This window comes from Ornithorhynchus anatinus, chromosome 5 (genome assembly GCF_004115215.2).
Source record: "Ornithorhynchus anatinus isolate Pmale09 chromosome 5, mOrnAna1.pri.v4, whole genome shotgun sequence".
NCBI classification, from domain to species: domain Eukaryota; kingdom Metazoa; phylum Chordata; class Mammalia; order Monotremata; family Ornithorhynchidae; genus Ornithorhynchus; species Ornithorhynchus anatinus.
This window is the reverse complement of record NC_041732.1, coordinates 41,084,100-41,111,554: the sequence shown is the minus strand read 5'-3', so window position 1 is coordinate 41,111,554 and position 27,455 is coordinate 41,084,100. Positions and strand designations below refer to the sequence as shown.

The window sequence follows — 27,455 nt, the reverse complement described above, 5'->3', positions numbered from 1 at the left end:
TTCTCTATCACCGTGGATGGCACGACCATCCTTCCCGTCTCTCAGGCCCGCAATCTCGGTGTCATCCTTGACTCATCTCTCTCGTTCACCCCACACATCCTATCCGTTACCAAGACCTGCCGGTTTCACCTTTACAATATCGCCAAGATCCACCCTTTCCTCTCCACCCAAATGGCTACCCTACTGCTACGGGCTCTCGTTATATCCCGGCTATTCTACTGTGTCAGCCTTCTCTCTGACCTCCCTTCCTCCTCTCTCACCCCGCTCCGGTCTATTCTTCACTCCGCTGCCCGGCTCATCTTCCTGCAGAAACGATCTGGGCCTGTCACTCCCCTTCTTAAACAACTCCAGTGGTTGCCTATCAAACTCCGCTCCAAACAAAAACTCCTCACTCTAGGCTTCAAGGCTCTACATCACCTTGCCCCTTCCTACCTCTCCTCCCTTCTCTCTTTCTACCACCCACCCCGCATGCTCCGCTCCTCTAACGCCCACCTCCTCACCGTCCCTCAGTCTCGCCTATCCCGCCGTCGACCCCAGGGCCACGTCCTCCCGCGGTCCCGGAACGCCCTCCCTCCTCACCTCCGCCAAACTGATTCTCTTCCCCTCTTCAAAACCCTACTTAAAACTCACCTCCTCCAAGAGGCCTTCCCAGACTGAGCTCCTCTTCTCCCTCTACTCCCTCTACCACCCCCCCTTCACCTCTCCGCAGCTTAACCCTCTTTTCCCCCACTTTCCCTCTGCTCCTCCCCCTCTCCCTTCTCATCCCCTCAGCACTGTATTTGTCTGCTCAACTGTATATATTTTCATTACCCTATTTATTTTGTTAATGAATTGTACATCGCCTTGATTCTATTTAGTTGCCATTGTTTTTACGAGATGTTCTTCCCCTTGACTCTATTTATTGCCATTGTTCTTGTCTGTCCATCTCCCCCGATTAGACTGTAAGCCCATCAAACGGCAGGGACTGTCTCTATCTGTTACCAACTTGTTCATTCCAAGTGCTTAGTACAGTGCTCTGCACATAGTAAGCGCTCAATAAATACTATTGAATGAATGAATGAGTCAGAGGCCATGGGTTCGAATCCCAGTTCTGCCACTTGTCAGCTGGGTGACTGTGGGCAAGTCACTTCACTTCTCTGGGCCTCAGTTACCTCATCTGGAAAATGGGGATGAAGACTGTGAGCCTCATGTGGGACAACCAGATTCCCCTGTATCTACCCCAGTGCTTAGAACAGTGCTCTGCACATAGTAAGCACTTAAATACCAACAAGAGGTGGATCTGGGATTTGAACCCATGACCTCTGACTTCCTAGCCCGTGGCTCAGTGGAAAGAGCTTAACAAATACCAGCATTATTATTATTATTATCAAAATAAATAAATGGAATCATAGTTATATACACACCATTGATAAGACAAATAGAATGATAAATATGCACAAATATACACAAGTACTGTGGGACGGGGAGGCGGTAGAGCAGAGGGTGGGAGTCGGGGTGATGGGGAGGGGAGGAGGAGCAGAGGAAAAAGGGGGCTCAGTCTGGGAAGGCCTCCTGGAGGAGGTGAGCTTTCAGGAGGGCTTTGAAGGGGAGAAGTGAGCTAGTTTTATGACAGACAGGAGGGAGGGAGCATGCACCAACCACGCCCATATGGGCTGCATGGATCTTAGTAATGATAATAATAATTATGGCATTTCATTCATGCATTCAATCGATCATATTTGTTGAGCGCTTCCTTCGTGCAGAGCAGTGTTCTAAAATAGAGAAGCATCGTGGCTTAGTAGAAAAAGCTCAATCTTGGGAGGCAGAGGTGGTGGGTTTTAATCCCGCCTCCGCCACTTGTCACCTGTGTGACTTTGGGCTAATCATTTCACTTCTCTGTGCCTCAATAATCTTATCTGTAAAATGGGGATTAAGATTGTGAGCCCCACGTGGGACAACCTAATTACTTTGTATCTACCTCGGCACTTAAAACAGTGCTTGGCACATAGTAAGCACTTAACAAACACCACTATTATTGTAACACAATAATAAAGAGAGGCAATCATTTCCCACAATGTGCTTAAGCGCTTACTATTTTCCAGGCATTGTACTAAGCATTGGGGTGGATCCAAGAGAATCAGCTTGGGTCACCATCCTTGCCCCTTGTGTGGATCACAGTCTGGTCCCCCTTTTCCAGATAGGGGACCTGAGACCCAGAAGAGTGAAGTGACTGGTCCAAGGTCACACAGCAGGCAAGTGCAGGGATTGTCACTCTTTATTGCTGTATTGTACTTTTCCAAGTGCTTAGTACAGTGCTCTGTGCATAGTAAGCGCTTAGTAAATATGAATGAACGAAGTGGCAAAGTCGGAATTAGAACCCATGACCTTTCATTCATTCATTAATTCAATAGTATTTATTGAGCGCTTACTATGTGCAGAGCACTGTACTAAGCGCTTAGAATATACAAATCGGCAACAAATAGAGACAATCCCAGGCCCTTATCTATCTTGGGCCTCGCCCTCATGCTGCCCTTCTGTCACTAAAGATGGCACCTGTCAGTCAAGTGACAAAGATGGCATTCCTTCCCACCCAGGAGGGAGAGGCCTTCCCAGACTGATCCCCCTTTTCCTCTGCTCCTCCTTCCTTCCCCATCACCCCGACTCCCTCCCTCTGTTCTAGCCCCTCCCCGCCCCACAGCACTTGTGTGTACATATGCATATATTTATTATTTTATTTATTTTATTAATGAGGTGTATAGATCTATATACTATGTGTATATATATATATATATATATACATATGTACATGTGTAAATGTATATTCTCACTATGTATATGGTGGCTTAGTGGAAAGAGCCCAGGCTTGGAAGCCAGAGGTCGTGGGTTCTAACCCCCACTCTGCCACTTGCCTGCTGTGTGACCTTGGGCAAGTTACTTAATTTCTCTGTGCCTCAGTTACCCCATCTGTAAAAATGGGGATTAAAAAATATGAGCCCCACGAGGGACAATCTGATCACCCTGTATCTACCCAGCTATTAGAACAGTGCTCTGCACATAGTAAGCGCTTAACAAATATCATAATCATTATAATTATTATTCTCTGTGCCTCAGTTCCCTCATCTGGAAAAAGGGGATTAAGACTGGGAGCCCCACTAGGGGACAACCTTGATTACCTTGTCTCTACCCCAGCGCTTAGAACAGTGGTATTTGTTAAGCGCTTACTATGTGCAGAGCACTGTTCTAAGCGCTGGGGTAGACAGAGGGGAATCAGGTTGTCCCACGTGGGGCTCCCAGTCTTAATCCCCATTTTACAGATGAGGTAACTGAGGCACAGAGAAGTTAAGTGACTTGCCCACAGTCACAGAGCTGACAAGTGGCAGAGCCGGGATTTGAACCCCTGACCTCTGACTCCAGAGCCCGGGCTCTTTCCACTGAGCCACGCTGCTTCTCCTCGGGCACATAGTAAGCGCTTAACAAATACCATCATTATTATTATTATCATTTATAATTCTATTTATATTGATGATACCAATGCCTGTCTACTTGTTTTGTCGTCTGCCTCCCCCCTTCTAGATGTGTGAGCCCGTTTTGGGTAGGGATTGTCTCTCTCTGCTGCCCAATTGTACTTTCCAAGCGCTTAGTACAGTGCTCTGCACCCAATAATTGCTCAATGAAGACGATTGAATGAACTGAATGAATGAATGAATGAATGACGTGTAGGCCGCAAGTAGATCGCCGACCCTAAGCTCAGCCAGAGCCGCAGCTATTGCGCCTGCGCAGTAGCGCTGACCGGGCCCGGACGAGACATCGTTGGGAATCCACTTCTCCATCTTTCCGTTCTGGGCATGCGCGGTGGGGGAGGCTGTTGGGGAGGGCGGGGGTACCGTTTTCCCTCGGGCATGCGCAGTGGGGGAGACCTGTCCCTCCGGGCATGCGCGGTGGGGGAGGCCGAGTCCCGTTCCCTCTGGGCATGCGCAGTGGAGGGGGGCGGCCGGGTCCCGTTCCCTCTGGGCATGCGCAGTGGGGGGGGGAAGGGGAAAGGTCTGTCCTTCTGGGCGTGCGCAGTGGAGGAGGCCGGGTCCGGTTCCCTCTCGGCATGAGCAGTGGGAGGGGGGAAGCCGGTCCCTCCGAGCATGCGCAGTGGGGAAGGCCGGGTCTCGTTCCCTCTGGGCATGTAGAGTGGGAGGGGAGGCCGGTCCCTCCGAGCATGCGCAGTGGGGGGAGGCCGGAGCCCTTTCCCTCTGAGCATGCGCAGTGGGAGGGGGAAGGCCGGTCCCTCCGAGCATGCGCAGTGGGGGGAGGCCGGGTCCCCTTCCCTCTGGGCATGCGCAGTGGGGAGGGGGAGGCCGATCCCTCCGGGCATGCGCAGTGGGGGCGGCCGGTCCTTAGGTCCCGCCTGGGCGGGGCAAGATGTCGGCCCAGGGCGACTGCGAGTTCCTGGTGCAGCGGGCCCGGGAGCTGGTGCCGCAGGACCTGTGGGCCGCCAAGGCCTGGCTCATTACCGCCCGCAGCCTCTACCCCGCCGACTTCAACATCCAGGTCAGCCGCCCGGCTCCGCCACGCCTCCATTTGCGGTCGTGCCGAGCGCCTCCTCCGTGCACCGCACCGTACTAAGCGCTTGGAAGGGGCAGCTCCCCAAGAGAGCCCAGCCCTGCCCGCAGCGGGCTCACAGCCTACACACAGGGGGAGAAAGGCATCCGTAGAAGTCAATAGAAAGAAACAGATATTTATAATGGTGTATTTCTTCAGCGCTTACTAGGTGCCAAGCACTTTTCTGGGCGCTAGGGTAGATGCAGGGTCATCAGGTTGTCCCTGGGGCTCCCAGGCTTCATCCCCATTTTCCAGATGGGGGGTATTGAGGTCCAGACAGTAATCATGTTGGTATTTGTTAAGCGCTTGGGTACATACAGGGTCATCAGCCTGTCCCTGGGGCTCCCAGGCTTCATCCCCATTTTCCACAAGGGGGGAACTGAGGTCCAGAGAATAGTCATGTTGGTATTTGTTAAGCGCTTACTATGTGCAGAGCACTGTTCTAAGCGCTGGGGTACATACAGGGTCATCAGCTTGTCCTTGGGGCTCCCAGGCTTCATCCCCATTTTCCAGATGGGGGGAACTGAGGTCCAGAGAATAATCTTGTTGGTATTTGTTAAGCGCTTACTCTGTGCAGAGCACTCTTCTAAGCGCTGGGGGAGATACAGGGTCATCAGCTTGTCCCTGGGGCTCCCGGGCTTCATCCCCATTTTCCAGATGAGGGAACTGAGACCCAGAGAGTAATAACGTTGGTATTTGTTAAGCGCTTACTCAGTGAAGAGCACTGGGGTACATACAGGGTCATCAGCTTGTCCCTGGGGCTCCCGGGCTTCATCCCCATTTTCCAGATGAGGGAACTGAGGCCCAGAGAGTAATAACGGTGGTATTTGTTAAGCACTTATTCTGTGCAGAGCACTGTTCTAAGCGCTGGGGGAGATACAGGGTCATCAGGTTGTCCCATGAGAAGCTCACAGTTAATCCCCATTTTACAGACGAGGTCACTGAGGCACAGAGAAGTGAAGTGACTGGCCCACAGTCACCCAGCTGGCAAGGGGCGCAGCCGGGATTAGAACCCACGACCTCTGACTCATTCATTCAATAGTATTTATTGAGCGCTTACTATGTGCAGAGCACTGTACTAAGCACTTGGACTCCCAAGCCCACGCTGTTTCCACTGACCCACGCTGCTTTAGGCCCATCCACACAAGTAAACAGGCATCAATATGAATAAATAGAATTTTCGATATAGACATAGGCATAGATAAATTAGTGATGTGGGCTGGGGGGGCTGGTGCAAAGGGAGCGAGTCGAGATGACGCGGAAGGAAAGGGGAGCTGTAGCTCTTTGTACCCACCCCAGTGCTTAGTACAGTGCGTGACACAGAGTAAGCGCTCAATAAATACCATAATTATTTGCTGAGAACCTAGTGGCCAAGTTGTTTGGGAACATATAAAAGTAAAAGACATGGGCCCAGCCTGTGAGGACCTTAGACTGATAGTGGGGTGGAAGGACAGACCCACTTTCATTCAGTTGTATTTATTGAGCTCTTACTATGTAGAGAGCACTGTACTAAGCACTTGGAATGTACAGTTTGGCGACAGACCATCCCTGCCCAACAACGGGCTCACAGCCTAAACGGGGGAGACAGACAACAAAACAAGACAAAACAAGTAGGAAAGACATAGGTACAGCTGGTAAAAAAATAAAAATAATCAAAAGTAAATAAATAAACCCTTAGGTACACATGAGTGCTAAGGTTGGCTGTCGGCATGACTTGACCAGGGGAGGTGGTGATTAATCGAGGAAAACCCATGTTAATAGTATTTGGGTCGAACACTGTTTTGAGCCCTGGGGTAGATACAAGTTAAATCAGGTTGGAAACACTGCCTGTCCCACATGGGGCTCATAGTCTAAATAAGAAAGAAGAATATATTGAATCATCATTTTACAGTTGAGGAACTGAGGCACAGAGAAGTGCAGTGACTTGCCCAAGGTCAAGCACAGGCAAGTAGTTGAGTCAGGATTAGAACCCAGGGCATCCAGCTCTCCGGCCTCTGACAGGCACAACAAGGATACTGGAAGGAGCAGATGCTTTTCTGCCCCCAGTCCCTTCTCTGTTTAGCGCGTACTATGTGCAGAGCATTGTACTATAGGCTTGGGAGAGGACAGTACAGCGGAGTTGGCAGATGCATTCCTTGTGCACATCATCCCTTGTGGAAAAAGTGGCATTTGATGAGATTTTGAAGGTGCCGAGGAAGTTTGATTCGGGGTGGGGAGAAGAGTTGGGATGGGAGAGTTCAGTTCAAGATCCAGTTAGGAAGTTGGTTTACAGGGGAGTGGAGACCTGTGATTCAATTGGAGAAAAGAGGGAAAAGGTAAGGAGACAAGGATGGGGGAGCTTTGAGAACAATAGTTAGGAATAACTAGTGCAGAGAGAGGTCTGTGCCATTGAAAGATTTTGAGGAGGTGAGTGGCTTATTCTGAAAGACATTTAAGGAAGAGTCATCTGGGCACCTGAATGTAGGATAGGCCGAATCAAATGTATGTATTGAGTGCTTAATATATGCAGAGTACTGTACTAAGTGCTTTGGGGAGTTCAATATGACAAAGTAGGCGTGTTCCCTGCCCACAATGAGCTCACATTCTAGAATCTGAAGAGTCCTTAGTAATATCTGTTGGGTGCCATGTGTGTAAATGCATATGTGTGGGCTTGTGAATGAATATGCATTAGTGGCAAATCCTAATCCCAAAGTTTGATGACTTGGAAATTTTTTTAAATTAAAGTAAAAATATTAAAAAAGTGATTTTAGTACAATGAACTGTATAAGCAAAAAAGTTCCAGAAATATCATTGTGACAGAATAGCAGAGGAAGCATAACTGATTCCCCTGATTAGACTGTAAGGCCATCATGGGCAGGGACTGTCTCTATCTGTTGCCAATTTGTACATTCCAAGCGCTTAGTACAGTGCTCTGCACATAGTAAGCGCTCAAATACTATTGAATGAATGAATGAATGATAGGTATCAATGAGCAACTAACCTCACGAACTTGGGAATGTCATCAATTGCTGCATATGTGGGTGCTGCTGGGATTGTCTTGTCATTGTTACGTGGCTGCTCTCACTGCAAAACCTATCCCTCAGTGCCACTTGTTGACATCTATGAACATTTTCCAATATTTGCACTCCTTTGCTCAGAATGGAAAAAGAAAGTGAAGGCCTGTAATTACAGGATTTTGCTGATTTGGTGGCACATAACTAGCAGACAAATCTGAAGTACAGTACACACGTGTATAATAGCTAGCCCTGAGCCTTTACTATAGGTGTGTGTGTCTGTGTGTGAAAGTTTAGGTAAAAATGTTAGCTCCTGAATGGTGTATCATTTGATAATTATGAATTGGTATGATGAACTATGGCGTGGGAAGGAATCATGAGTGAAGTAGGGTCAGAGATTTGTTTCTCTTCCTGGTGTCCTGAGTAGCCAGTCCTAGAACCAGAAGCACTGTGTGGTCTGCTCTGATTGTGTCTGGTTTCTACTGCAGTATGAAATGTACACCATCGAGCGGAATGCAGAGCGGACATCGTCGGCTGGGAGGCTTCTGTACGACATGTGAGTGAGGATGACATCATAGTGAACCTTTGAGGTTGCTTAGTGTCTGCCAAAATGCCTGGAGCTGGTAGTGCAGGAAGAAGCAGCCAGTTTCCAAAGGCTACTGGCACCCATGGAGTCCCTAAGGTTACTGCCAGTGTAGCTAGTATTCAGTTCCAGTCCATTGTTTGTGCATCATCTTAGAACCCAGAGGATTGCATTCCTCTCCTCTCTGCCACAGATTGCTATTCAGATCTACTTCTTGGTACTGAGGAAGTCAAATGCTCCTTGTACCTTTTTTTGGTGGGGTTTTTTTTTTACAGCTCTGTCTTAGGGACCTAGACTTTCTCTTGCCTGGAAATCAACTCTGAATAGCTGTGTGTGGAACTCCCTTGACATAGTTGAATATGCATTGTAGAAGGCACAGAAACATCCATTAAAAAACTGAATGCACTTTTTCTGCACTGCTCTAAAATGCAGATGTGTTCAGGAAGAAACTCTTTCCTTTTGAAATATGAAGTTTAAGATTCCAGTACAGCCAATTCTCCAATTCTTTAACCTGAACTTCTAACACAAGAGTTGCATTCTTGCAAAACCCTTCCTTTAGGAATACTTGAGTCTAGCAGTCACCCTTTTTGTTGACCACATTTCTTCCACTGTCATAGTGCACCATATCCCAACAGGCTTGCATTGTCTGATGATCATTCCCTAACAAACATTCTTGCCAAACTTGTAGTGAAAAAACATATTCAGTTAGACCTGAGTCAGTCTTAATTTGGTACGTTACACTCCTTTTTCACTTTTCCAGGTTTGTAAATTTCCCAGATCAGCCAGTTGTATGGAGAGAAATCAGTGTTATCACATCAGCATTAAGGAATGATTCTCAGGATAAACAGACTCAGTTTTTAAGAGGTAAGTTTTGGTGGTAGAGTTTCAGCCCTGCAGTCTCTGAAATGCAGTTTTGTAGAGCCCAAATTTCACACTATTAGCAAAACTACATGAAAAATTAGATCCTTGGTCTCCTAATCCCCAGATGAAGGCACTGCTTCTGTAGAAGTGAAGTGATGTAAGCCCAGAAACATCCTTGGAGGGATATCTCTCTCTGGTGGATAATCAAAGTAGATTTATCAGTGATCCCAACGAGCCTTGTCCAGGTATAACAGATAATGCCCACCAAAATGGGGGCACGCAAAGAAAATAAGCAAGGAGACTTTTCTTTCTTTGTGAGCTCCTTACTCTCTGTGCTAGCATGTAGCTTTTAGAAATTCAAAACTGGAGAAAAGTGTGAACTCTGGAGATTCTCAAAATTTAGCTAGTAGCAGGATCTTCACATTTCTAGTGACCTAACAGTCAGATGCAGATCTCTCAGCTCCCTCTAGACTGAAATCTCATTATGGGCAGGGAACATGTCTACCAACTCTGCTGAAGTGTGCTCTGCACACAATAAGCGCTCAGTAAATAGGAATGATTGATTACATCCTTAGAATAACATAAGGCATTACAAAAGATGCTGAAAGGGGAAGAGCCTGCATTACCATTTTAACCAATAGAGCTGCCTAACTAAGTAAAATACATGCTTTTTTACCTTTCCAAATGACAAAGTTATGTATTCTTTCCTTACTATGGATTGAATAAAGTATAAAATTTTACTTTTTATAGGTTTATTTGAAACCCTCCCTGGTCGGGTCCAATGTGAGATGCTATTAAAGGCCACAGAACAATGCTTTAATACTCTGGAACGAGCAGAAATGTTGCTGTTGCTCTTGAGGCGTTTCCCTGAAACGGTAGTGCAACACGGGGTAAGAAGTGAATGCATATTTTCCTTTTTTCTTGCACAAGAGGGGCTAGGAGGGTGGCATTCTACCATTCATTTAAGACTGTTCCCAGTTTTGACAGAACTGTCTGAAGTCTTGTATATCCAGTTGAAGATAAATGTAATATTAATTCTTGATTAGTAGTCTGTCCTGTGGACCTTCTTTCATGTTTTTGGGGTTTTGTTGGGTTTTTTGGTCTGGTTTTTTTTGTTTGTTTTTTTTTGAGAATTGAAATTATCTTTAGTCATGCATTTACAGTGCAAGTGCATTTTAGCAGTGTCTCACTGTTATGAGCAAAACAGACTTACCACCCTGATAATGACAGCACTGTGTATTTTGCAGGCTTAGGAAAACAGAGCAAGGGGGTCACTAAAGCCAAGATTTCCTTTAATCCAAAATGCCTATTGACTGCTTTGACTCCCAAGGCTTAGGAATCATGAGATCCTGAGGTTTTCTGGCTAGGAGGTAGGAGACAGTGCTTCCCAACAAGTGTACTGAAGCACAATTATTTGTCTTTTTAATGTTAGAGGACTGTCACATTTTAATTTGTCAGGAGTGCCTCCTAGTTTAGGAGTTTACTCCTGCACAGTGCAGAGATGATGGAGAAGTCTACCGCTGTACAAGATCATATAATGAACAACCTTTGAGGAAACCTTCAATATTCCACCTAACCCTCACCCGCATACACCCATGGACTATTTATTCATCCAATTGAAAAGGTCGGGTAGCACTGATTTTGTATTAAAGCACCCCCACTAGAAGACAAGAGTCCTGCCAGAGATTCACTCACTGTGTTTTGTTTTTTTTTCCATTTGTAAAATGGGGTTAGCGGAACCTGCCTTTTGCCTCCTGTGTAGATTCATTCATCTTTATATAATCTGTAGTCAAGCCTGAGTCATGCTGATCCTTCTCTCTGATGTAGAATTCTCAAGTTTTATTTACACTTTGAACCACATTTAACCAGGTAGGCCTTGGGGAGACTTTGCTAGAAGCTGAAAATATTGAAGACCAAGAGTCCCCTGTCAACTGCTTCAGGAAATTGTTTGGTAAGACAAGAATCGTGGTGTAGATCACTCTTCAGTCTTGATGAGAGCTCTCAAAAAGTTTGCTTCTAGGGCAGTTTTCCAGCTATCCTCCGATTTGACAGACAATAAGACTTTTGAAAACCTAAAATAGCAGTAGCAGCAAAACTATTTTCATGTGGAAACCATTAGCATTACCATAATTGGCAACATATAATTTTTAGTGTAAAATTAGTTTCAAAATAGCACTTCTAAGCAAACTCTTATTTTTTTGCAGGTAGCAAAGCAATTTAACTTTGGTTTTCTCTTCTCCATTAGTCTGTGATGTTCTCCCTCTAATAATTAATAACCCTGATGTTCGATTGCCTGCCAGTTTGTTATACAAGTACTTGAACAAAGCTGCTGAGTTTTATATTAATTATGTTACAAGATCTGCCCAAACAGAAACCCAACATCAAGGTAAGTGCATCACTGAAAAGTTAAATTGATGGCATCCATTTTTAAAACAAAGGTCTATGACTGTAGTAGTTAATAGTGATGCTTCATGCTGCTTACCTCACGTTACAGTTAGATAAGCAGCGTGGTTCAGTGGAAAGAGCATGGGCTTGGGAGTCAGAGGTCATAGGTTTGAATTCCAGCTCTGCTACTTGTCAGCTGTGTGACTGTGGGCAAGTCACTTAACTTCTCTGTGCCTCAGTTACCTCATCTGTAAAATGGGGATTAAGACTGTGAGCCTCACGTGGGACAACCTGAGTACCCTGTATCTACCCCAGCGCTTAGAACAGTGCCCTGCACATAGTAAGCACTTAACAAATACCAACATTATTATTGTAATATAATGATTTACTAAATGAATTAGAATTCTAACCGGTATAGAATATTTAACTTTTTAAGAAAACAAAAAATAAAAGGAAACTGACTTTAATAGCTGAGTGTTTTTGGTAGATAAGGAAAGTTCAGATTTGGTGACTGGCATTCTTTAAATATCAGATTATCTAAGTATTTACTTAAAATTCCTTAATGGTTTACCTGTGAGGATGAAAATACTCATAAGTAAACTAAGCATCAGCCAGGCACTAATTTTTCTTTTGGGCCTTCAACACTGTAATTTTAATTTCAACTGAGTTAATGTAGTGTAGAAAAAATACATTTTTCCAAGTATTGGCCAAGGTTTTTTAGTTCTGCCAACACATCTCCTTTATTATTCAGTTTATATTTAGATGAACTCTGTTTTAAAGGCTTGTCAGAAAATATGTAACCTTTGTAAAAACACTGAGGTATTTGGATTTATTGAGTGCTTACTATGTGCAGAACTCTGTACTAAGCCCTTGGAAAAGTACAATAGCATTTAGTATACATCAAGGATTCTACAGTCTAGCAACTGTTAATGTTCATTTAAGTGTGTTCCTTTTTGTTTGGCTCCCTATTGGCCTGGGGATCTTATCATCCCACCCAGACCCTGTCCTCCCCTTGTCTTTCCCATCTCAGTTCTGTGTCCGAGCTAATATCGGCAGCTTTTAATTGGCAATGGGCATAGAGTGCCCAGCAGCTGGAAGCTTGTAATAGGCAGAAGTAAATGGATTAAAAACCATATGCTTATGCTCCACCTCGGGGGAAGAATTGCTTCAAATTAAATATTAAAACACTTTGAATTCAACTTTTTAATACTAAAAGGATTCAGAGCAACTTGGTTTGTATAAGAATTTCATATGAAATAGTATTGCAGTAACAAGAGGTTTACTGTGTGTGTTAATAATAATTCTTTCTTTAAGGTGCGCAAGATACTTCTGATCTTATGTCCCCTAACAAACGCAGTTCACAGAAATACGTAATAGAAGGACTGACTGAAAAATCATCCCAGATTGTGGACCCATGGGAGAGGTTGTTCAAGATTTTGTCTGTCGTAGGAATGAGATGTGAATGGCAAATGGATAAAGGAAGACGGTTAGAAATGTCCTTTGTTCTTGGATTGGGTTTCTCGTGTAGCTTCCCTCTGTGAGGGTTGGACAGGGTGAATTGAAGGCATTTGGATTCCTTCATATTTGGGTGTTTCTCAGAGTCCAGTGGTCCAAAACTAGCAATCTCTAGCTAGAAAACCTCTGGAGTTGAGTTCTGCCTGGGAAGGCCTGGACTTTATTTTTTTTATTGTTTAGATTTTTGCCGGGCTGCCCCGGTGGCGCGTACTATTCCAACTTCATTGGCAATCAAGTCTCCTTAGTAGTCCGGTCAAATTTTCAGCTGATATAAGAGTGGCCATATCTTCATGGGGTTAAATTAACATCCACCTGAAAACCAACATGCAGAATCCACATCTTTCGTAACAACTCCAACAAAAAACCGTCTCTAACAGCAGAGAGTTGTTGTTATTGCAGTAAAGTATGTTGAGTTAGTCTGGCGGTATATTTGGCTGGGAGTTTATGTGCTCCTGTGCTTCTTCTGATTGCTGAGCTGTCTCCCTAAATGATAGCTGCTGTCCCTCGCGTTGCATCCAGCTTGCTGAACTCTATCTAGATTGCTCTGGGCATATTCCATCTCCTCAGGCAGAAGCAGTTTGGGAATATATTACTGAGGAAGTGGTAAGCCTAGATAAAGTCTGTCAGTCAAGCCAACTACTGACCTCCTTATTTCAGAGGCCTTCTCTGACTAAGCCCTCACTGCCCCGTTCACCCTCCCTTCTGTGCTGCCTAAGCACTTGGGTCTGTACCCCTTAAGCACTTTGATAGTCACCCTGCCCCAAGCCCCACAGCATTTATGTACAAACACAGCTGTAATTTATTCTAATGTCCGTCTCCCCATCTAGACTGTAAGCGCCTTGAGGCAGGAAGCAGCGTGGCTCAGTGGCAAAAGCCCGGGCTTGGGAGTCAGAGGTCATGGGTTCTAATCCCGGCTCAGCCACTTGTCAGCTGTGACTTTGGGCAAGTCACTTAACTTCTCTAGGCCTCAGTAACTCCATCTGTAGAATGGGATTAAGACTCTGAGCCCCACGTGGGAAAACCTGATCACCTTGTATCCTCCCCAGAGCTTAGAACAGTACTTTGCCATTAGAACAAATGCCATCAGTATTATTATTATTATTGCCTACTTTACTGAATCTTATGCCAGGTGCTTAGTTTGGGGCCCTGCACACAGTATGAGCTCGGTTTTCATCACTGAGCTTCCCTCCACCAAATTCCGGGCCTCCAGTGCCACAGTAGTGTTCGATGGACTTGGGAAGGGAATGCCAAGCCTCTGGAGCAAAGGAGAGGCTCAGGAGAAACACTCTAGGATCCGCCAAAAGCCAGGTGGACTTTGCAAATTGGTGCACATGACATCATTAGATTAATTCTGATTTCACTTGCATCTCCTTGTCCAGAATTCACAAGGTTCTCTCAGTGACCACCCTAGACTCAGGGAATCTTCCTCTTGTTTCTCTTCAGGTTCAGCAGATTTGAAGGGTTGGTTTTTCAGGCAGATGAACTCATCTCTCTCTCGTGTCCTGGCTGACTAGCTCAGGTTAACTAACGTTATCTTCATGTCACCCTTCATCTTTCAGGAGCTTTGGTGATATTTTGCACAGAATGAAAGATCTCTGCAGATACATCAGTAACTTTGACAATGAAGCTCATGCTAAGTATAAAAGCCAAGTTGTCTATTCCACAATGCTGGTCTTCTTTAAAAATGCATTCCAATATGTCAACAGTATCCAGCCATCTCTCTTCCAAGGTTAGTTCTCTGTAAGAAAGAGCTTTAAGGATGTGTAACCATTCAAAACCATTGGACTTAAGATGCTTATAGGGTCAGAAATCAACACCATTTTTATATCAAGGAGGTTGCAGGGGTTTCTTGGTTTGTAAATGCAACATCATGAAAAAACACCTTTGGATAGGTACCTATTTTCTTTGCCAACCACAGTTTTGAGTCTCTTGCTCCATTTTCAGTTGACCATTTTGGCTACTACGATACACAGTTTTGAGTGATTGTGAATTTCCACAGCTATAGATAATTTTCCCTGTCATTTTCTGACAAGATCATTTTTCCAAACATTGCTTTGGACATTTTGGTGATGTAGAATAATGTTCGGGATTTTAAATTGCAGGATCTTAGAATTCTGTTTGACTATCATACATTAGTAAAGATTTTGCAATTTTATCTATTTTAAAGGTAATTTTTGTTTTCATTCATTATTTATTTAGGTCCAAATGCCCCAAGCCAAGTCCCACTGATTCTCCTTGAAGACGTGGTAAATGTATATGGAGATGTAGAAATTGATCGTAACAAGCACATCCATAAAAAGAGGAAGCTTGCTGAGGGGAGAGAAAAAACTATGGTAATGTTTTGAATTGTTCAATTTTTAACAGATTACAGGTGGGCTTTTGACAATTTACTGCAAAGAACCTCCTAATAACTTTGGAGTAATCACAGCGGAAAGATTTCATTGGAGTTGTTGACGTACATGAGGCTTAGATCATTTAACTATTTAGCCTTGAACAACTTGGAACTTGTAGGCAGAAATCCTAAAAGATGATAATTCTTCCAAAAACAAAATCAGAATAATCCAAGTGAAAGTTCTGGGGGAGAAAATACTTCCTAGAATTACTGACTTGCATTATAAAATGAATAGAAAAGATGTTTAATTTAGCAATTATAAGAGCTACAGATGCAACAAAATGTAATTTTGTTAAAGTACAGTATCTTCTTTGCAATTTGAAGATGTGTGTGTGTGCCCTCTGATAATATCCGACAGCATTATTCTAGACATCATTACATTATTACATCATTACATTATTCTACATCATTACTCTGGACATTATTCAGTGTAGAGAGCATTTCTCTGCCTCCCTCTGATTGACTGTTGGCAATTTACCCTTACAAATTTGTCTCTCTCCTACCCTCCGCTTGATTGTTTAGAATTCTTTGTTTTAATGGTTTCTCCTTTACCATTTTGTGTGTGAGTCCCATTGGAGAAATAAAGTTGGACTCTGTGTTAACAGTGCTGTAAATGAGGACCTCATGAACTTCACAAGAGCCATGCTTCCAAAACCATAACATATATTACATAACAGTACTGGGAAGCATGCTAAGGTGACACCATTGTCTGGAAGAGCATGACAGACAATAAAAAGTTTATCCCCCTCTCCATATATAAATGAGGTAGCTTAATGTAAAGTTGACAAGGAATTAAAGAGACATTGAATTTAAAAAGTCTAGTGGAAAGAGCAGAGGCCTAAGAGTCAAGAGACCTGGATTCCAGTCTCAGATCTGCCACTGGCCTGCTGGATGACCTTGGGCTAGAAGTCACTTAACTCTCTGTGCCTCCATTTCCTCGTCTAAGTGTGGGTAGTTCTAAGTGTGGGTAGTAATACTTGCCTCTCTCTACTTCGCAGGAATTTATAGGGACAATATGAGGTAGCTGACGTAAAAGCCCTTTGGAAAAATTCAAAAGCACTTATAAATGCAAGGTATAGATTATTAATGAGAATCAGGCTCTGCAAACAGCTAACCCCTCTATACAACAAGGGGCAGCATGGGCAGTACTGTCCATGTACTGTTTGTTGTATTGTCCTCTCCCAAGGGCTTAGTACAGTGCTTTGCACCCATTAGGCACTCCAAAACATGATTGAATGAATTGACGGAATCACACCATGTACCTTCCACAGGGTTGGAAGAACATTCTCTAATTCCCTAACACGTTCTATCCAAAGCCTGAGAAAAAAGATGTTGTGGAAAGAGTTCTCCTATAATGTGGACATTAGATTTTCACAAAAGGCTGCCCTAAGGAAAACTCACATTGTAGTACTCATTGTGTCTGAGACCGTGAGCCTGTCGTTTAGACTGTGAACCCATTGTAGGGCAGGGATTGTCTGTATCAATTGCCAAATTGTATATTCCAAGTGCTTAGTACAGTGCTCTGCACACAGGAGCGCTCAATAAATATAATTGAATGAATGAATGAATGATGCTGTAACTGTATGCCCAACTGTTTCTTTTGACACTGCTCTGCACTGCATCCAGCCAGACTGGCATGGCCAGAAAATCATTTCTTAATTTCCTTTCGATGTTCTGGCCAAAACACATAGCAAAAACATATGTTCTAAGGGAACCAAGGTTATGACTTGGCAGTATATTTTACTTTGCGATGCTCCTCAAAGTAATAATGTAATAAAGGTTAGTAGTTTGTTTTTCATAGCCAAATTGTTATATCCAAAATGAGCTTTTTTATTCCTGCTACTGTACTATCTGATTTGAGTGAATTCAATATTCAGATTAGTAGTAAACCTCATAAACTCTGAAAGGGAGAGAAACCTGTTGTTGTTCTTACTCCTTAAACATTAGAGTTCAGATGATGAAGAATGTTCAGGGAAAGGAAGAAATCGGCACATTGTAGTTAATAAAGCGGAACTTGTCAACTCCATTGAGGTACTGGAGAGCTTTAAATTGGCACGAGAGAGCTGGGAGCTGCTCTATTCTCTAGATTCCCTTGATAAGGGTAAGGCATCTTCTTGTAAAGAACACTGTGTACCAGTTTTGTGCTGTTTGTGAATGTTTTAAACCACTGTGCCCCCTCAACAAGACCAGATTATGTTCCAGTTGGGCCCAGGGCAGAGAAAGCCAGGTAGCTTTCTGGTCAAAGCGTCTTCTTCCCATCCCACCCCCACCCCATGTTCCATCTCTACCCGCCCCCACACACATACACCTGCCTCTGCCCCTGAGCACATGGTCTCCTCCCCAACATCACTGGAGACTTTAGCTTCACAAAGATAAGAGTGGGGGTAAAAGTGGCTATGTGGACTGTACTGAGAGAGAAAGATATTTACCCCCTTTGGCCTAACAACACAGAAGCACTCCAGGTTGTGGGGATCAGATTAGTAACAAAGGGGATAACAGCATTGTTTCTAGGGTTCCATTTTGGAGAAGAAAACCCAATCAACAGTTCATGTGCTTAGTATTACCCTGTGCATTTGAAGGGTAGTTGGATATTTGGTTTTATATTTTTATCATTTATTTTTTTACCCTCCATAGCACCGGTAAATATTGAGGGTGTTCAGTAATCTAGAAAATTTCTATACCTATCCTCTGCTTAAAATCCAAACGTCAACATTTTTTGGCTGTACTGTGAAGCCAAATAAACCTTTTATAGTATAATGAGAAACCCCAAAAGTCAAAAAACACATTATGGCATGCAGAGTCAGCAAGAGTGAAAACTCCATTATTAGATTATTCTGTAGTCAAATTCTGAAATTGTGTACCTGAAAATGTCCTCTTTAGAGCTTTCATGGAGGATTCAAATATATTTTTCATTGATTTTTTTTTCTTCAAGCCATTTGGAGGATAATATAATTAACTCCACAGTATATTAGTTGAAAATCAATGGATTTGAGGCAACACATATCTAGGAGGATTAATGAATAGGTAGGCACATTTGCAGTATTATTTTTGTGAATTATTTACATGTTGGAATTTACTCACAACTTTTATAAATTGTTTCTGACATCGTAATTTGCTTTCTGATTTCCTCCACAGAATTTACACGTATTTGTTTGTCTTGGAAAACAGATACTTGGCTTTGGTTGCGAATTTTCCTCACAGATATGATCATCTATCAGGTAAAATGGAGGCAGACACCAACTTCCTTAATTTATATGGACTGTACCCTTGTGGTGTCAGCTTTATTCAGTGCAAAACTTGGAACACACTACTCACTAGCCTGCGGGATGCATTTGAAATACAGCTGTTCTTAGTGCCCCAGTAGTGATAGTTCTCTGTCATCTGAAAAATAGCATTCAGTAGAATCAGGCCGCAGACTGAAAAAAAGCCCTGCGTGGATCAGATATGGGGCCTAGCTGGCCAAATCCCAGTAGTGAAAGACTCAAACCTAGCTCATCACCATGTCAGGGCTGTATATGCTTGGTGTACTTGGGTAAATAAATTAAAGTTTGTTCAGCAAGTGGAAGGGCCATATTTAACAATAGCATAAAATAATAAGTTGGCCACATTCTTCCTCAGGCCTGGAACACCCTCCCCCTCAGTAATAATAATAATAATGTTGGTATTTATTAAGCGCTTACTATGTGCAGAGCACTGTTCTAAGCGCTGGGGTAGACACAGGGGAATCAGGTTGTCCCACGTGGGGCTCACAGTCTTAATCCCCATTTCACAGATGAGGTAACTGAGGCACAGAGAAGTTAAGTGACTTGCCCACAGTCACACAGCTGACAAGTACCCAGCGGATCACCACCTTCTCCACCTACAAAGCCTTATTAAAATCACACCTTTTCCAAGAGGCCTTCCCTGACTAAACCCCCCCTCATTTACCCTCTGAGCCCTCCCTTTCACCTGTGTACATGGATCTGTACCCCCTAAGCACTTGATATTCACCCCACCCTCAGCCCCACAACACTACCATAAATACTCTTTCAAATTCAACACTAATGTAAATATTCTTTCACATTTCCCTGTTCTGTAGAGAAGCAGCGTGGCTCAGTGGAAAGAGCACGGGCTTTGGAGTCAGAGGTCACGGGTTCAAATCCTGGCTCAGCCATTTGTCAGCTGTGTGACTTTGGGCAAGTCACTTAACTTCTCGGTGCCTCAGTTACCTCATCTGTAAAATGGGGATTAAGACTGTGAGCCCCATGTGGGATGACCTGATTCCCTTGTATCTACCCCAGCGCTTAGAACAGTGCTCGACACATAGTAAGCGCTGAACAAATACCAACATTATTATTAATTTATTTTAATTGCCATTATTTTAATGGATGGTCTTTAAGCTCTTCGTGGGCAGGGATCATGCCTACCAACTCTGTTATATTGTACTCTCCCAAGTGCTTAGGATAGTGCTCTGCACCCAGTTCGTGCTCAATAAATTCTGTTGATAGATTGGTCTTTATACCCTATCACTTGTTTCTGTCTTTAATTGGTTTTAGTTCTGCCTTCCCCACTAGGCTGTAAACTCCTTGAGGGTAGGGATCATGTACAATTTGTGTTGCACTCTCCCAATTAGTAGGGATGGGTCTCCCCACCCAGTAAGTACTCAATAAGTACTGCTAATTGACCGGGAAGCAGCATTGCTTAGTGGATAGAACACAGGCTTGGGAGACAGAAGGACCTGGGTTCTAATCCCAGCTCTACCGCTTGTCTGCTGTGTGACCTTGGGTCACACAGAAGTTAATCAGTTAACTTCTTTGTACCTAAATTTCCTCATCTGTAAAATGGGGATTAAGACTGGGAGCCCCATGTGGGACGGGGACTATATCCAACCTTATTTAGCTTGTATCTACCGTAGCAGTGTTTGACATATAGTAAGTGCTTAACAAATGCCCTTATTGTTGTTATTATCAATATTATTACTTTTATTATTTCTGATCCCTGAGTGTTCTCTTTATCAGAGTCATCCTGATTTACATTTTAATCTTTTGAAGGGACAATATAAAAAGGCAGTAGCCAGTCTGCACCACTTAGCAGCTCTTCAGGGATCTCATTCTCAGCAGCCGATTCCAGGTCAGGGGACCCTAGAGCATCAGCGAGCACTCATCCAGTTAGCAACCTGCCACTTTGCCCTCGGCGAGTACCGAGTAAGTAATGTGTTGTTGGTGTTGGATTGGTTTCAGTAGGGTGAGCTGGTTGTTACTTACATTTATTATTCAGCAGGTTTTTGCCACTTGGGGTTTGGTCCCTCTTGACTTAGTCTCGATGTGAACAGCCAGGAGAATGTGTTTTGTTGCTCTCGTTGAGGTTTTTTTTAACTTTTTCCTCCATCCGAACTGGAGAGATTGAATGGATATAAGATTTATGTCTTTTTAAGATAAAATGACTAGACTCCTTGTGCTTTGTGAGGGGGTTTTGATTTTTTCTTAAAAAAAAAAAAAAGCCAAACCCTTTGAGTGTCAGGGTTTTACATTCGGTTCCTGCATAGCGTGTGTTTTCACTTTGCATTTTGGCTAGGGCACTGTTAGGGAATTAGAAAATAGTCTTCTGACAGCGTGAGCCTCTTTGGATACAGCGGTACACGGTGTGGAAAGACATGGTTTATGCATATGCATGCAGCCTTGGATATGGTGAGTACTACTCTACAAGTTTTCCTTAACACAGTTTTTGCAGGAGCACTGCTCCCGTGCTATCGGAGAGCTGAGTGTACCTTCCAGAACTGAGTGTACCTTCCTGTTTTCCCTTTCGGTTTTCACTTATTCCACTTCCTCATCGGGACCTCACTCATGCAGCTTCCCCACTGCTCACACATGCCTCCTCTCAAATACATCCAAAAAATACTCATCAGGCCCAGCCAGACATCCCGGGGAGCACAGGGCCGCCATAGGGGATAGGAGAAACTTCCAGTTAATATCTGGAAGTTATCTATCTATCTGGACCCATGGTTGACCATATTGGCTAGTTGCCCCCAAAAGGTTCTCAATCCCATGTGGCACAAAGACTGTGTCCAAGCTGATTAGCTTATATCTACCCCAAGCGCTTAGAATAGTGCTTGACACATAATAAGCCCTTAAAAGGTATGTTTAAAACACAAGAGAGTCCCATTTGAGATTTTAAATTCATCTGAAAGATTGATGGAGAGTGTGTTGCACATTGGTGCCTTTCAGAGAAGCAGCGTGGCTCAATGGAAGAAGCACGGGCTTGGGAGTCAGAGGTCAAGGGTTTAAATTCCGGCTCCGCCGCTTGTCAGCTGTGTGACTTTGGGCAAGTCACTCTGTGCCTCAGCTACCGCATCTGTAAAATGGGGATTAAGACTGTGAGCCCCACGTGGGACAACCTGATTACCTTGTAGCCTCCCCAGCATTTAGAACAGTGCTTTGCACATAGTAAGTGCTTAACAAATGCCATCATTATTATTATTGTTGTTGTTTCTCCTGCTTATAGAAGGCCACCCTACCTAGGCTTTTAAAGTCACATGACATCAACATTACCTAGGTCCCAGAACTCCTAACGGTTGTGCTGCTTGTTCGTTTCTGCCTTTTCCCATGTTTCTACAGAACTTGATAGAACTGTGTGTTCTTGGAGCTGAATAATTACATTGTACACATAGAATTGAAGTACATTTGTTTCCCGGTTTAGCTAAGCGTAATGAAATGAGGAGATAGTGTTTTTGGGGCTGCTGCCCAGCATTTTCAGATGTAAACATTGCCTCATATTTTCCTCACATTTGCTCACTGCAGATGTTTACAAGAATTTGGTTACATCTTTGAATTAGAACAGCAGCTTTGGATCCAGTTTCCCTTTTTTTGCACCCCCTCTTTTTAGATGACATGTGAGAAAGTCCTCGATCTGATGTGCTACATGGTGCTTCCCATACCAGATGGAGGCAAACCCCAAGAGGAGCCATCCAAAGTGAAGCCCAAATTTAGAAAAGGTACAGTGGCAAGATTGGGTTTTCTTATGCTGTTAACTTCAATCAGTAAATCAGTAGTACTCACAGAGCACTTACTGTGTGCAGAGCACTGTGCTAAGGGCTTGGGAGAGTCAGACTCGTTCCCTGCCCACAGTGAGCTTACGGTCTAGAGGGGGAAACTGACAGTATAAATAAGTAATTTATAGTATATCATTTAAAACTTGCTGTAGTTCTACGCACTCTTATTGTATCGTACTTTCCCAAACACTTAGTACAGTATTATTACTCTGTAAACAGTAAGCACTCAATAAATACAGTCGATTGATGGATTGTTTGATTAGCCCCCGGAACTGATGATTAATATAAGTGTAGCATTTTTAATCCTTACAGCCCTTTATTTTTGGTTTAAGATCAATTTTCCTGAAAATTCCCGGGTTTTAAATTTTTTGAGGTTTTTCCATGACGGCAGAGATGAAAAGCAGTAGAAAGCCAGATTATACTTTTTCTAAAAATTGGGAAATTTCTGTAAAAATAAAGTGAGGTGGGATGCCTAGGCACTCTTCCACAGTATTCTACCCCTCTCCGCCCCTCTTCCCGTCCCACCTCCCAGCCCTGTTGCCCTGACGCACAAGGAGGGGGCAGGGCTGGGACTGGGGAGCGAGCTGAACTGTGCCTGGGGTGGGAAGGTGTGGTTCTGAGCCCCTTCTGATTTTTCCATGTGGCTTTTTGGGAAGTGGTGCAACCTGCAATACAGTCCTGGAAAAAAATGAGCTGAAAATGAAGGATTCTATCAAGAATCAGGATATGATCTACTTCTTTTTTTATCTATCGATTCAAGTTTTGCAAGACTTACACTGTTGGATATGTTTGGTCATACGATTCATTAAATGCTCATGTGTTTACATTGTCTTCCTCTCTTGAGGATTTTGAGGGCAGGAAGAAGTACAGCTCTGCACACAGTAAGTGCTCCTTAAATTGAATTGAATGAATGAATAAATGAATGAAGAAAACAATAATAATGTTGGTATTTGTTAAGCACTTACTATGTGCAGAGCACTTTTCTAAGCACTTTGGTAGTTACAGGGTAATCAGGTTGTCCCACGTGAGTCTCACAGTCTTAATCCCCATTTTACAGATGAGGGAACTGAGGCACAGAGAAGTTAAGTGACTTGCCCAGAGTCACACAGCTGACAAGTGGCAGAGCTGGGATTCAAACCCATGACCTCTGGCTCCCAAACCCGGGCTCTTTCCACTGAGCCACGCTGTGGCCTAGGGGATAGAACAAGGGCCTGGGAGTCCGAAGACCTGGGTAATATTCCTGATTCTGCCATTGCCCTGCTCTGTGATCTTAGGGCAAGTTACTTAACTCCTCTATATTTCAGTTTCCTCATATGTAGAACGGGGTTTAATACCTGTTTTCCCTCCTACTTAGACTGTGAGCCCCATATAGGACAGCTACAGTGTCTTACCTGATTATCTTGCATCTACCCATGCACTTAGAACAGTGCTTGGTAAATAGTAAGTGCTTAATCGAATTATTATTATTAATTGTCTACATTCTGTCTTCCTCCAGTATGCTTAGAATTACATTTGGTGATTCTGCAAAGTGAACAACAGTGATATTGTTAGTCAATAAAAACGTTAAACCAGCCAGGAGAACTTTTAATAATACATTCCACAAGATGTTGATTTTAGAATATAGATTCAGATTATAACCATCATTCAGGATAAAATACTCTAGGAATTTCTGGTATTGGATTTTTGATGGATTTCAGTCTCCATCATTAAAACTAATATATACATTTGCTTTAATTTCAGGCTCAGAACTGAAACTACTGCCTTGTACCAATAAAGCTATTATGCCTTATTGTCTCCATTTAATGTTGGCATGTTTTAAGGTAAGTCTAGGGTTGATGGAGGTGATAGAAGCTGCATAACCTAGTGGGTAAAACCCGGCCCTGGGAGAAGGAGGACCTGGGTTCTGATTCCGGCTGGGCCACTTGCCTGCTCTGTAATCTTGAGCAAATCATTTAACTTCTCTGTACGTCAGTTTCCTCATCTGTAAAATGGGGATTAAATCCTCCTCCCTCTAACTTAGACTGTGAGCCCCATGTGGAACATAGACTGTGTCCAACCTGATTATCTTGTATCTACACCAGTGTTTAGTACCTAACAAAAGCCATAATTGTTATAAATCAATTTTTTAAAAAGTTCCCTTAATCTTAAAAATTGCTCCATTCATTTCTGATTATTCAAAAATAAACTCCCCCCAAATTTTAAATAGTACTTTGTATTCTAAAATGGATAAACCTTTTATTTTATTCAGCTGTGAATGGGAAAAGATCATTTCTGTCCTTAGTAATTCTTGAATAAAATTTCAGATGTGCAAAACTCAGTCTAGCCTTTAGTCCTTGTGTAGGCTCCCAAGCAATGGGTCATGTTGAATTTGGTAATTAAGAAATAAGTGCTCACGGTGTGAATACTGACAGTAGCAACATGGTCTGCTTCCAGTCACTTCTCTCTTGCCATATCCTCTCTGGGCCTTTTGTTAACCGAGCAGCTCTGAGTCCCTGAGATTTCAGCGCCACAGTTGGATGTATTGTTCTGTGTCGTATAAAGTCCTTCCTAGGAACTATGCAGCCATAAGGCCATGCAGGCCTTTCCCTACTGAGTTAACTGCTGTTGCTGCTGCTGATTTTAAAAGGAAGAGGAGCAAGAGCAGGGTATCTTAGTGGATAGACCACGGGCCTGGGAGCCACAAGGACCTGGGTTTTAATCCCAGCTCTGCCACTTGTGTGATGTGTGACCTTGGGCAAGGCACTGCACTTCTCTGGGCCTTCCGTTACCTCATCTGTAAAATGGGGATTCAGGCTGTGAGCCCCTGATGGGGCATGGACGGTGTCCAACCTGATGAACAGCTTGTATCTACTCTAGTGCTTAGTACAGTGCCTAGCGCATAGTAAGCACTTAACAAATAACCGTAAAAAAGAAGCAAAAGTATATCGAGACATGAGAATGATAGGGAGGGTGATTGTGAAATTGTGAATTAATATAATTAGCAGATAAATTAGTATGCACACTCTGGCTTCTCATAAGCCTATGATCTTTTTGGTTTAGGAGTAAAATGGCATTTTAATGTATTTAATTTAGTAATACAGGATGTTTCAAATTTGGAAACCATGTTATGTTGTGGTATCCTAGCTCAAGGGCATGTTTGTATTTTTTCTTTGCAAATTGCAGTTCGTGCCTGTGTGATGTTGTCCTGTAAATACAGCTCAGGCAAGAACAGTTCAAGTTCTGTTTTATAAAGAGGGTCACTTTCATGAGTGAAAAAAAGGGAGCAGCCATGATCACAAGCTTGGTTTTTAATCCCCTGCCTCTGGGCTGAGACTGCCTGCCGAGGAGCCTGCTGTCATTTCTTTTAAGTTTGTTCCTTACAGATAGTAGATGGAGGCCACCAGCTGAGCATTCCCGTATCTTCTAGAAGTCAGCTGATGAATTACTGTACTGTGCCTGCATTGGAGACCTAGACTGCATGTCATTTTATGGTGTAGTTTCCTCTGGGTGGAATTAATACGCAGATGGTTATTGTGTGAGCTTTATGCCATTAGTATTGAACACTTTCTTGGGTTTCTAATGGAATATTTGGCACCTTCTCCCTTTCTCGCATTTATGTGAGGCTAGAAAATAAATACAGTTCAATGTAATGAAATGGAGCCTTTCATTAATTAGTTTGGCAGTACCCATTTAGACACAGCTTCATCTTCTCAGGAATGCTCTTGCGTGAAGAGTAGGCAGTGGTATCTAAAAGGGCCACGTTATCAAAATATAAAATTATGGTAGAAGAAAATTTCAGATGTGAAGTAAATGATAATAGTATTTCTTGTTAAATGTGGTGGCATTCCCCAAATTATTATTGATGCCTTTATCCTACTTAAAAAAAATGAAATATGTGAAAGATGGTATTTTGAGGAAGTGATTTTTGTTCTTTTCATATGCTCCTCCTTATATGCAGTTTGGCTGTCCTGATCCATTCAATACATGCATTTGTTTTCCAGCTAAGAGCATTCACAGACAACAGGGATGATATGGCTTTGGGCCATGTAATTGTGTTGCTCCAGCAAGAATGGCCTCGGGGAGAAAACTTATTCTTGAAAGCTGTCAACAAGATCTGTCAACAAGGAAATTTCCAATATGAAAATTTTTTCAACTATGTCACAAGTATCCTTTTTCTTGGTAAAAAACTGGGGTTTAATGAAAGGCCTCGATCAAGAATGAGTGAAATGGAGTCCAGATGGCAAGCCAACAATGTAGCCCTCAGTTATGAGTGAATGGTTATTCAAACTGAGGATAATTCAGGTGATTCAAAAAAAAAAAAAAAAAAAACCCGGATCACCTAACAAGATAATTACCCTTTAGTGTGAAGTGGCCAAAATCAATCTTTGATCACTTACCCAAACTTTTAATGTGAATTAGTTCAGGCAGTTGCTTTCTGCTGTCTCTGAGAATCCATGTAAATGTTTTGTGCTGTTCGTTTCCCTTAGGATGCTCTTACCTCTCCCTTTTGGAGGGAGGAGAGATGAGTGCGAGGGAACATTGGGAACAAGGGCCCGGACCTTTCATAATGTAATTCAACAGCAGTCACTAAGGAATTCATACAAGTGCTTTTCTCCTCAAATCATTGTCAGCAGCCTCTTGCTTTTCCCCTCCTAGTGCTTTATTGTCTCTGTTTTGTAGTGGAAGCTTTAGAGATATCTCCAAGAACATCTTTGTTCTAAGCCTAGGGAGGCAGCGTGGCCTAGAGAAGAGAGACCAGGATTGGGTGTCCTGGGATCAAATTTGAGCTCTGCCATTGGCCTATTATGTGACCTTGGGCAAGTCACTTGTTTATTCTGGGCCTCAGCTAACTCACCTGTGCAGTTGGTATTGGATAGATTGTGGGATGAGGTCTGGGTCTAATTACATAACCCTGTATTTACCCTGCCTCCTTGCAGAGAGTGAGTGGTTATTGAGGCCCCCAGACTGTCTCTAACAACCAAGTGGTTTGGAAGCAGCGACAGCAGCATGGACAGGGCAGTCCCCTGCTGCCATCAACAGAACTGGCACAGAGCCCTTGGGAACAGCGGTGGAGGGAAATGCCCTGATCCCAGTGCCTTCTCACTCATGTCACCCTGACTTGCTCCCCTATTCCCCCCCCACCCCCCTTCC

At 43.4% G+C, this 27,455-nt stretch overlaps 1 protein-coding gene across 4 annotated transcripts in view; it reads left to right on the top strand.

Moving 5' to 3' along the window:
* The first annotated feature begins 4,355 nt into the window (after positions 1–4,355).
* The window catches only part of INTS10 (integrator complex subunit 10), a 29,429-nt gene continuing 6,329 nt past the window's right edge, over positions 4,356–27,455 (top strand). For 2 of the 4 annotated variants that reach the window (XM_029065406.2, XM_029065404.2), the window contains exons 1-15: positions 4,356–4,518; positions 8,051–8,118; positions 8,906–9,009; positions 9,757–9,896; positions 10,876–10,957; positions 11,252–11,392; positions 12,706–12,877; positions 14,466–14,635; positions 15,106–15,239; positions 17,246–17,399; positions 18,434–18,516; positions 20,329–20,481; positions 22,160–22,268; positions 24,066–24,145; positions 26,306–26,468. In XM_029065406.2, the coding sequence (XP_028921239.1) occupies positions 4,390–4,518; positions 8,051–8,118; positions 8,906–9,009; positions 9,757–9,896; positions 10,876–10,957; positions 11,252–11,392; positions 12,706–12,877; positions 14,466–14,635; positions 15,106–15,239; positions 17,246–17,399; positions 18,434–18,516; positions 20,329–20,481; positions 22,160–22,268; positions 24,066–24,145; positions 26,306–26,468 (1,882 nt within the window). In that variant the 5' untranslated portion in view covers positions 4,356–4,389. The remainder of the gene's footprint in view (positions 4,519–8,050; positions 8,119–8,905; positions 9,010–9,756; positions 9,897–10,875; positions 10,958–11,251; positions 11,393–12,705; positions 12,878–14,465; positions 14,636–15,105; positions 15,240–17,245; positions 17,400–18,433; positions 18,517–20,328; positions 20,482–22,159; positions 22,269–24,065; positions 24,146–26,305; positions 26,469–27,455) is intronic. The other 2 variants (XM_029065407.2, XM_001509329.4) reach the window with 2 other exon arrangements.